The sequence below is a fragment of the Eurypyga helias genome, unplaced genomic scaffold (genome assembly GCF_000690775.1).
Source record: "Eurypyga helias isolate BGI_N326 unplaced genomic scaffold, ASM69077v1 scaffold44260, whole genome shotgun sequence".
Classification (NCBI taxonomy): domain Eukaryota; kingdom Metazoa; phylum Chordata; class Aves; order Eurypygiformes; family Eurypygidae; genus Eurypyga; species Eurypyga helias.
This window is the reverse complement of record NW_010225954.1, coordinates 35,537-46,963: the sequence shown is the minus strand read 5'-3', so window position 1 is coordinate 46,963 and position 11,427 is coordinate 35,537. Positions and strand designations below refer to the sequence as shown.

General features: G+C 40.5%; 1 protein-coding gene across 1 annotated transcript in view; it reads left to right on the top strand.

The window, feature by feature from the left end:
• Positions 1-5,429: 5,429 nt before the first annotated feature.
• MANBA (mannosidase, beta A, lysosomal) overlaps positions 5,430-11,427 on the top strand; it is a 35,416-nt gene continuing 29,418 nt past the window's right edge. The window contains exons 1-4 of the mRNA XM_010151007.1: positions 5,430-5,512; positions 6,023-6,128; positions 8,061-8,231; positions 10,803-10,926. Coding sequence (XP_010149309.1) covers positions 5,445-5,512; positions 6,023-6,128; positions 8,061-8,231; positions 10,803-10,926 — 469 coding nt within the window. The 5' untranslated portion in view covers positions 5,430-5,444. The remainder of the gene's footprint in view (positions 5,513-6,022; positions 6,129-8,060; positions 8,232-10,802; positions 10,927-11,427) is intronic.

Below are 11,427 nucleotides of genomic sequence, written 5' to 3'. Positions count from 1 at the left end.
TGCTTTCAGGCACAGTTCCGATAAGCAGTATGTGTCAGCAGGTAACTTGGGCATTAAATCTTTGTGCTACAAATAGTTGTCCTCTAGCATGTCCTATCCAAGTACTGCATGATACCATGGCTGCTGGCAGGTCACTCCTATAAAATTTCAACTCTGATGAATATAGCTGTTGTAGCTGGAATTTCTCATCTGCCAGCTGTTTGCATTCACGCAGAAAGGCTGTTTAGTCTTATTAGCTATCACTTTAATTTGTGAAGAACTATTAATGGGGGTCTGCAGCAGTGATGCTAATGTAGGGGCTGGATAACACTGCAGTTTCTGCCCTGTTACGCAGCAAGGACGTACACTTGATACAGAAGGTTACAGTGGTCTTGGTCATATGTGGATATTAAAATATATGAGAAGAGACAGAAGCTTATGTATCTCAAGTGATATTTCTGCAGTTCTGTAAAGTAGTGTGGGTTTTCTGTAGCTTGTTCTGCATTTGTATAAAATACTCTTCCATATTTTCTGGCACTTCATCGTAGCTTAGGTTTTTCAGAGCAAGTCAGGTAGCAATTTCATTGGGTATCATATGGTTCTAACAGGTTAAATGGCATTCATTGATGAAATAGTTGATTAATAGAAATATATTATTTTCCTTTGAAACATATGTGCTCTGCTGAGTTGTGTGAACACACGTGAAAGTGTTGAAGAGCCTTAGTGAAACTTAGGAATATTAAAGGATACTCAAGTTTATCTTTCGAAAGCTTGTGAAGTTAAAATAGATAAAAGTTACAGTAGCCTGTTAAAATCAGCAGTTTTGAAAGAATGTTAAGCAATGGGTATTACTATCTTGTCAATTAACTCTACAGTAGTATTAGGCTTAGTGTTCAGCTGTAACACACATGAAGCATAAGGTGACATTCACTTCACTGCTTTGTTAGAGTAACTACTGAAAATTAATTACTTTAGGATGAACTTCCAAAACTTACGTTCCAAGAATACGATCCATTCATCACTACTGTTAGTTCAGGTTGATTTCAAGCTATAAATATGTGGAATTGGGCTTGCTGAAAATTGGATGAATAGACGTTCTGACTGCTGTCGTGTGGGATATCAAGGCGTGCATGGATATGGGTATCTTTAACTGTTGAGTTTCCAGTTTGAAGTTGGCAACAGCAATATTATTAAACTGTAAATCATGAGACATCACTTGCAAGGATTATTTTGGTAATCTATTACATCGGCAGGATTTTCTTACAGTATGAAATATCAGCGGAGTTGATTTATGAGAGAACATGCAAGGCAGTTTCAAATCAGATCATAACACAAATAGGGTAAGACAGAGGAATCTGAGTTTTTTTCCCTTTATTACATTTCATTTTATTAGACATGGATCTTCTGCCTGGATCCAGCTGGCTCTGTGTAGAGTCATTAAGGTGTTTGTGCTGTGCTGCCCTGGACTCCGGGTTGTGTGGGGTCCTTCATGGGGTCAGGGCATGCCTGGCACAACTCTCCCACTTGTGCTCAGAAGCCTCACTTCTGATGTGCTCACCTCTCTTCCGTTTGCTGCTTAACAGGAGAAGCTCTTACCTTAGATGACTGTAGCTTTTCAATATCCCCTTAAAATCATTGCAAGGAGAGGTTTCCATCTAGCCACTTGGCAGTGCCTTCAGCCCAGGGCTGCCAGCGCTTTTGAAGTCCTGATGATGTTCTGTTATCCGAACTGGAAATTGCTTCCTTTTGATGCTCTGTGGCAGGGCTTTTCACCTCCTCTTAGCAAGTGGTTTGTTGCTTACTTAGAGCTTTTGAGTTGGTAGCAGAGAACAAACGGGCAGTTTGAGTGGTTCAGAATTTTTCCCCAAATTGCAGGGAGCGGGAAAATGCGAGGTTGTCATGCTTGGTGGGATCTAAAACTAGCTGTTTTAGATGTTGACTTGTTTCCAGGAACATGTTGAGCTGATGAGTGCAAAGTATATTTAATACTTGTGCAGTCTGTTTCCTACCATCTTTCAAATTCTTCCAGTTCTCTGAAGAGTTTTAAAGGTCTTTTTTTTTTCCCTTTTGTCATCCAGTTTTCTGAATTAAAGCTTTGATTTCATGTGAGCTGTTTTAATATGGGATGAAATTCTGTTTCAGATAAATCCAAACAACTTGACTTCTATAGTTACATCTTCCAGCACTCAAAAGAGTTGCATTTAGTAATGAAAAAATCAATAATCTCACAAGTGTATTTATTGGAGAAGTAGTTTTCCTTTCTTACAGGACTTTGCTGTGGTCATGCATTTTTCCTGAGCCTTGAGAATTGCCTTCAAGTCATCACTTGAACGTTGCCACATGACTGATATTACAACAAGCAGCATGTAATGCTTAAAATAACTTATCAATATTAGCATTTAACAGCTTTTTGGTGTGATATATAAGGTGTTTTACTAGTTATGTAGCAATGATATCAGTAAGCTGTTAAATTTTATATAAAGCTACTAGGAGCTTCCCATCTAAAAAGGTGGATGCCTGTGGGGAAGCAACATGCCTGTGAGGATTCATAGGAGTCAGAAGGGGCTAATTAGCACTTTCTGTGACACATACTGTAGCAGCCAATGCCGTTCTTGACGTTTGAAGGCTGTAGATTAATACAGAAGAAAGCCCCTTCAGGAAAAAGGATCTGCAGTACACTCTGAGCAGATTTAAAGAAGCAGCTCTGTAAATTGCTCTAAGAGCCCATCTGATGGTGTCATTTCTGCCCCTCATGAAACATTCCTACATTTCTCTCTGCTGCTAGACAGCCAGTTTTGTGTTCTCCAGACGTCAGATGTTTCTTCATTAAAGTCTCGCTATCCATGCGTTCATGGAGAAACAGTGCAGGTTTCTTTTATGCAGGGTCCTGATTTTTGGTGAGGCACAGATATCAGTTGTTTGACCACTAAGGAAACTGGGTTTGTCTTTAGAGTCTGCTGTTGCTAGTGCATTTACAACTTGCATCTCATGCCTTTTGTTAGGTATTTCACACATACAAGTGGTGCTGATTGAAATTTAACATGCAGGTTTTCCACATGCAGGTACGGTTGTTAGACACGTGCTTTTTAAGGACATCTTGTGGGTTTTCATGGACTCTGACTTTTGATGCTTGTATTTTGTTGTTTCAATACAGTAATCTTAACAGTTTCTTTTATGAGCCTAAATATTAGATTTGAATATGCATTTATTAGCCTTACATTTTGCATCTTAATAAAGGTCTGAGATACACTCCCCAAACATTTTGCATATAAAAGTAATGGTATGGATATCTTAAAATTCAGTAATAGAATCATAGAACCATAGAATCATAGAACCATAGAATGGTTAGGGTTGGAAGGGACCTCAAAGATCATCTAGTTCCAACCCCCCCGCCGTGTCCCACCCCCCCGGCCCGGGGCGGGCCCCCCTTCCACTAGACCAGGTTGCTCAAAGCCTCATCCAGCCTCTGGTAATGGTTCTGGTAAGCTCAGACAACTTTTAGAGAATTATTACCAATAATTCTCTCTATTACCAGTGCGGAGGTCACAGTTATACTGAAGTAACAGGACCTTTCCTTCTTGACTCTTATCCCTTGTAGTTAGAAATTTGATGGATCAAGCATAGCATGTAGAGGCAAGGCGACAACTTTCCCTCTGTGTGGGCTCAAGGAACGATCATAGAATCATAGACTGGTTTGGGTTGGAAGGGACCTAAAAGATCATCTAGTCCCGACCCCCCTGCCCCGGGCAGGGACACCTTCCACTAGACCAGGTTGCTCAAAGCCTCATCCAGCCTGGCCTTGAACACTTCCAGGGATGGGGCATCCACAGCTTCTCTGGGCAACCTGTTCCAGTGCCTCACCACCCTCTCTGTGAAGAACTTCTTCCTGATGTCTAATCTAAATCTCCCCTCTTTCAATTTAAACCCATTGCCCCTTGTCCTGTCACTACAGGCCCTTGTAAAAAGGCCCCCCCAGCTTCCTTGTCGGCCCCTTCAGGTACTGGAAGGTGCTATAAGGTCTCCCCAGAGCCTTCTCTTCTCCAGGCTGAACAAGCCCAACTCTCTCAGCCTGTCCCCATAGCAGAGGTGCTCCAGCCCTCTGAGCATCTTTGTGGCCTCCTCTGGACTTGCTCCACCTGGTCTATATCCTTCCGATGTTTATTTTGCTGTGGGATTCCAGAAGAGATTATTCTACTGAGGACAGTAACTTAGATGCTATGGTTTTGCTCTGCCATGTAAATAGACTTGTGTCTGTAACACAGAGCCTGACCCTATTCATTGTAAAACAAATATGAGATGTGACACCATGTTTTTTCAGAAGATTTCAAATCCAGAAGTGTCGTTAGTGTCTATACTGACTCCTGAAATGAGGAGAAATATTGAGCTTCAGGAAGAAGAAAAAAAGCTAGGCAGGTTTTCTTCAGTGTGACTCTGGATGTTCAGGGCAGATGGCTGTGCTGATGCTGTAGAAGGCTCGTACCAAAGGGAACCTTAACGCAGCTATGCTCTCTCTTAGCTGGGTTTGAGTACTGCAGGCCAGAAGAGGTTGGGCTTTGTTTTGGGATAGCAGTTCAGCAGTGCAGCTGCTGAAGGGGGTGGAGCTGAGCTGCCAGTCACTGACCCGGACACCTGCAGTCTGAACTGTCTGCCACGGGGATGTAACGCCATACTTTTCCGCTGCCTTTGGAGGAGGTGCAAGGCAGTGGGTTGTCAGGCCCACATAACCCATCGCTTCAGCCTAGGCGAGGAACATTATAACCCACTGTAAGGTAATAAGTACAGCGCAAAGCCAAAAAGGTCAAGGGCACAGCTGAGACCAACTGTGCCTTTATTCTTCCTGGGTAGTGTGATTAAAGGGAAAAGCAGTATTATTCTCAAGAGGGGTTGTTTAATTTTATACAACAAACCAAACTGTGTTACTTCTCCTTCTCCCTCTCACATCAAGAATAGGTCATAAGAAGCAACCAGAGTATTTGCAATTGTTTGAACAGTAGAGATTTGTTCGCTGCTGTCCTTAGAGGCCTAAACTGCTGTTTCTTTGCCTCTTAAAGTCCAGTTAGTCTTACTTTCTCATTCATTATGAGGGTGATCATGTTTCTGTTCCTCTCATTAAGTCGCAAGCTGTCTTGATTTTTAAAAAAATTTCCAGCCCAGTCATTTCTTACATAAAACCAAATTCTGCTCACTTTGAGTACGAATGATTATAGCAAACGGGATTTGGCCTGCGTAAGTAAAGTCAAATATTACCAAAGCTTTGCTTTCACATATCATTTCAAACGTGAAAAGGAATATCAGGACTAACAAAATAAGGTGGATTTCGTATTTGCAGACTGTCTGAAATAAGAAGTGCTCATCTAATGGATATTATGATGCATTTCATGTAATAACAGTACTAGTAAGTAAGTCTTGTCATTTTCTTGGTGTTGGTCTGTTATTAGGATCCATACTATAGATTTAATGATGTGATGTACAGATGGATCTCACTGGATAACTGGACTTACAGCAGGACATTCAAAACTCCCTTTGACGTCAGGTATGCAGTAAAGATATGTCTAAAATAGTTCTGTGCCATCTTTCATGCAGAATTGCCAGTTAATCCCCCAGCTCAAAATCTGCCTAATACTTCTGTATCTAATAAAACACATTATGCAATAATGTGCAGCTGCAAAATTGTTGCTGAAGAACACTTCAGTAGCTGTTTTTTCCATGGGTTTGGTTTTGGGGTTTTTTTAATTGTTAAAAATTACTTCTGAATTGCCAGCTAAGGAAGGGTAATACTTAGGCTAGTGGGAAACTGTCCCATCTGATGGTATCTGGTGGGTATGTGACCATGTTGTGCTGCAGGCTTCAGCCACTTCAGCTGTCGTCTTAATTTGACTATTCAAAGATGCACCTAGCCATACTAAGTCAAACGGTTTTGGAGGTAGTTGAGGCGACTGCTGCTAAAGATAATGGTGACATAAATTTTTATATCCTCTGTCTCCTCTGCCTTCTTAACTCTAGGTATTCTAACAGTTTTTTATGCACGTGTTATCTTCTGTAGAGAGTGGCAGAAAGTAAATTTGGTTTTCGAGGGAGTGGATACAGTAGCTCAGATCCTGATCAACAATATCACTCTTGGGAGAACGGACAACATGTTCAACAGATATGTAAGTAACGTGTTTATTTCTGGATGTGCTTCTGGTTTTTCCTCAAAGCCCTTTTGGGCTGAGCACTTTGAGTGCATTCAAGTACACATAAAGACAGGTCCTTGGACACAGAAAGTGTTGACCTGAGGACTGCATGTACAACCAGATAACTGTTAGAAAGAGAAGTGTACTTACCTTTTCAGTAGCAGCAGGGTCAGGTGAATGTGTCTTGTTCTAAACGAGTGGACACATGCAAGAGGATCAGTTCAGTTAATAATGTCTTACTTCTTGGGATCTGTCACAGCTCCTAGAAAACATAAGCTTAAATCTGTTATATTAGCTGTAAATCTGCTTACTAATTGGTATTAGAGTGGTTTACATGTGAATACTGAAATGAAAAGGGACGTGTTGCAAAGCCTTTGTAAATGTTTCCATACCTTTTTTTACATAGGGTTTTTGATTTTTACTGTTGGGATTTTGATAACATTGTCTTGCATTTTTGGACTTAGCCTGTGGCATCATGAAAGTACTCATCAGAAAATGATCTTGAGAGTGGCAAAAACATTCAAATCAATTTTATAGCTTAAAAATACAAAATTATTCTGGGTACTAGCATAAGGGACAATCCTGACTTTTCTCTTAAAAGAATCAAAAATGGAAAAGTTCAAGGAAGAATGTTAGTGGAATAAATGAATTACAAAGGAAATCTGGTGTCTTCCTATCTCAGTGTTTACCATTCTGGCAGGCTTTATTGCAGAGGTATTGGTCTGAGACATGAGAGACAGATTCTGCCACCTGAGTCTGTACAACCTAGGGCAAATTACTTAGTTTCTCTGTGACTTAGTTTTACCATCTGTAAAATAAGAAATTTCATAGAGCTTTTATGAAATTGTAATTATTTACTATTTGTAGAGTATCTAAAGGGCTGCAAGTAGCAGGCTCTGTAGAACTGGGAACCAGTATTATTTTGCCCTTGTTTCTGCAACATGGTTCTGTCTCAGATTGTAACTGTTTATGAGATGGCCTTCACTGTAAAACCAGCGTGAACTGTATTAGATTGAGTCTAGGATTACTGTGATGCAGACTTCTGCTTTGTTCACCTGTTCCACATGACACCTGTGTCTGCAGGAAGGAGTCTGTGAAGGTTCTGTAAGGAGAAAACTGATTGATTTTGTTACTTTCTGCTGTATGCTGCAGACAGAAGTGATGCTAGCTGGGCTGCTCCCAAGTTGGAGAAAACTGCCAAGACTTGGCTTGTCACAAACGAACACTGTGACGAAGAAATGGGTATTAGCCATTGGAACTATATTATCTTGATAGCGCTGGATATTTCTAAATCCAAACATTTGTCCTTCTGACAGCCACACTAAAGGGGATTTTTCGTGAGGAAGTGAGGAAGCCCTCAGATGCTTTATTTGGTGCTGGCATAGATTGCGTGTCTGTACACTTTGGGGAGGAGAGCGCAGGTGGCATGAAACACAACTTTGCAGCATTCACGCAAAAGGCAGCTCAGGGCCCTGCGGTAGATAAGCTGGCAGCACAGCGTGAGTTGGAAGGGCACCTGTATGGACCAGCTTTCTGGGTTGGAACAAGGTTTCTTTCTGGAAAGAGGCACGTGAGTTCTGAGCGAGGAAGGAGTGTGAATATTCCCTTGCTGTCCTTATCCTTCAAGCACTTCTGTGTGCAAGCAGAGTGCTGCAGCCTGCAGTGGGGACTCAGTATGGTGAAAGGGGTTTGGCCCAGCAACATCTCCTTGTATCTGGAATGTTACTGTGTATTTACTTTTTTCAGCTTAAGAAGTAGCTTTTCTTTTCCTTCAAAAGCCTGTTGACACTAGTTCAAATGCCTTTGAATAATGTATGTATGGTATTAAAATCCCAGTGTAACAGTGATTAGAAATCTCATAAATAAAGGTCAGCGCTGTAATGATTTTTTTCTCTTTTCTTGACCTAGAGCTTTGATATTACCAGCATGATCAAGGAGGTCAATTTTGTTGAAGTCCGCTTCTTATCAGCTGTTTCATATGCAGCAGAGCAGAGCAGATGCCACAGAGCATACAGCATCCCCCCGGCCTGTCCTCCGCCTGTGCAGAAAGGAGAGTGCCACGCTAATTTCATCAGAAAGGTAGGGGCAGAATGGTCTGTCTCTGGCTTCAGGCTCGGAAAGAGGAACGCACCATGTGCTGTTCTTACAGGTGTATTCTGAAACCTGCAATGTCATTTTATAAGCAGGACATATTTTTTCATCACAGCTTCCCTCCCCCCCCGCCCACCCCTGAAACGTGTGATCTACCATATCAGTGATACAAGAGGCATAAAAAGGACAGGCTTCATACCTAGGTGATAAAGAATTTTTAAAGGGCCGTTTTCATCAAGGAATCAGCAAGGAGACTTGCTGCTAAGAGAGCAGGATAGCATTGGGAAATGTGTGATCAGTAAATTTTGATCTGCTGGGTGCATTTAGCAATGTATGCTGACAATAGAGTTCACTGTTGCAGATACCAGTGTATATTGCCAAGGCTGTAAAAATCTCAGCCAAGCAGCTCTGTGTGTTTGCTCTTGCTATTTATACTGGGCAGCTCTGGCACGTCCCAGGAAGCATTGCCTAACAGAGTACCTGTTTTGGTCTCATTACGGCGCTGTGAAGCGTGACCTATAAGTACATACTCAGTGAAAATAGCAATGTAATATACATGAATGAAGCTCAGAAACTCTGATTGAAGACATGGCCTCATTGCTGTTAAAACTTACTCAAGACAAACTATCACTTGAGTAGCATCTCATATATTTCTGATAGCTTTGCAGCAGCTAGAGACAATGGCTAGGTGGTGTCATTTTGGAATTTCTCTTTTTTGGGTGTTTTTGCATGTGTGTCTCCACTTTCTCGTTAATAATTTTTAATCTTTTCAATAAAGTTCTTTTAGAGCCTCCTCAAAAAAATGACTGGAATTCTGCTAATCTACACCCAAAAGTGATTTCCTTTAAAATTTGTTAATTGGAAGATGGACTTCATGTTGTCCTGGGAAGATCCTTCGGGATTAAGATGTTGTCTTTATTACTACTTGCTGCTACTTTTATTTTTGCTATGTTTTAGAAAATGGATTAATTCTTCTGAGTCCACTGTGTTTCTTAGGAGTCAGTGCAGGGAGGAGCTTGGAAGGAAGAAGGCACTTAAGCAGCTGTAGACTTACTTGCAGAGCAAAAGTGGCCAGGAACGATTTTATGCTTTACTGAACTATAACTTTAAATTTGTAAGAAAGTGCGTTAGTGCTTTTCTTCAAAAGGGTTGTTTGTACTTGGAAGCTGCTCCAGATATTTCCAGAAACAGTTTTAGTTCCAAGTATATGGCAACAACGGTGTTTAAAAGTAAACAAAACATACTAGGACATTGCTAAAGTAAGCTGGCTGCTTACCATCTTGAAGTAACCGAGGGTCAGTATGTACTGCACATTTGAGGGTCAGTATGAAGTGCAGTAAATGTATCTAATTCTTACTAGGAATTTCTGGCAAAACGCAAGCCTGGTATGTACTTCAGTGATAACAAGCGTGTTGTTCTTGTGCTGTTTCTGATAGCAGTCTGATAGCAATATTAATAGTGAAACCTGACAATCTGTTAGTGATTCATTTGTTTATTTTTTATAAAGGGAAAATGACTTTCATTCTGACTTGTTTTCTAAGAATGTGTTGTCCCTGTTTTTACACTTGAAATAGGTGCAGTGCTTGCTTCCTGGAAGGTTCTTTTGCAACTTGATAGGCAGGCAGCGATTTCAGCGATGTAAGGGATAGGCCAGACTTGTGCAATGTGGTTTGCCAAAATTAGTATGCCTGGGCTGTAAGTTATTAGTCTCTAAATTTAGAACAGTAGGCCACTGTACAAGACTTTAAGGCGATCTATTGTATTTGCTTTGGGGGCTGGGGCTGTGTGAAGCTTGGCGGGCAGCTGAATAGATGTCTTCAAGGGATTTCTTAACTAGAGGTCTGAGCAGGTTTGAAAACAGCTAAATGGAAAGCAGTGTAGGTACTTCACTGCCCGACCAGCATTTTATAATTCTGACAGTTATTCTGATGTTAGAACCAGGACTAAGCTATTTTTCAACCATGTTTTTGTTCCCTTTGTTTTTGTATAAGAGAACCACAAAAAGGGGAGAAACATGACTGAACGACACAAACGCACCAGACATAATCATCTCTTTCCTTGTACTAATCTGTGGTGCTACAACAAAAAATAGGGGATAAAGCATTTCAGTTATATCCACGATTTTTAATTTGACATTGTTCTTTTAGAATACTTTAACATTTGTAACCATCAGTTTTCTGCATACTTTGTCGTTTAGGTATACGATTAAATACTGACATTACGAACTAAGATAATTCAGAACTGAATTATCTTAGCCAGAGTAACCTGCTGGCTTAGTTTTTTTGATCTTTTAAGTGGTGGCCTAGGTGGTGTTTTGCTCTCGCACTATATAACATTTTGCTATACATGGATGTTTAATACAAAATTGTATTTTTGATATAATATAGGTAGTAGCAGCAGAGTTCTGGTCAAGAAGTAAGAAAAAATACTGTAGGCTCTTCTGGGTTTATGGAAATTGCAGTATTTTATTTCTAGATAGCAAATAATTTTTATTTCTGGCACAGCCTCGATGTCTGTGTGAAAAATAGGCAAATGTAATATAGTAATTCTGTGTTTCAGGAGCAGTGTTCATTTAGTTGGGACTGGGGCCCTTCTTTTCCCACTCAAGGAATCTGGAAAGATGTTAGGATTGAGGCCTATAACCATTATCACCTGATTTACTTTTCTTTGACTTCTTTCTTTGGTAAGTCCTGTTACCACTTTTTATTGTTGTTTCACCTTTGGAATACAAACCATTTTATTGTTTAGCTCATTAACTTTCAGTTTAGGAAAGGTTCCCTGGTTTTGTGTAGTTCTTACCACAGCACATCCTCTTAGGTCTTGAAACAGTACTTCAGTACAAACAATAGGGATTAAAAATGTTAGAATTAATAATCTTTTTTTGCTTGAAGATCCCTGAATAACTGCATAAATTCATGTACAGCTGAGGTTAGCCCCTGCTCTCCCGTTCTGAATTTTTTTTTTTATTGGCATGTCTTTTCACCAAGACTCCCAATAAATATGTCTCACTTTTGTCTCACCTCCATTTAAGATGAACACAGAGCTGCTGTAGGAATTCAGTTTTGCATTGGGAAGACAAATGCCCAGTGAGCAGAGTTTCAAGAGCGCTGAGTTTTCAGGACACAACATGTAATCTGAGAGAGAAAAGCACTCATGATATGCAAGAATAATTTGTTAAGGCTGC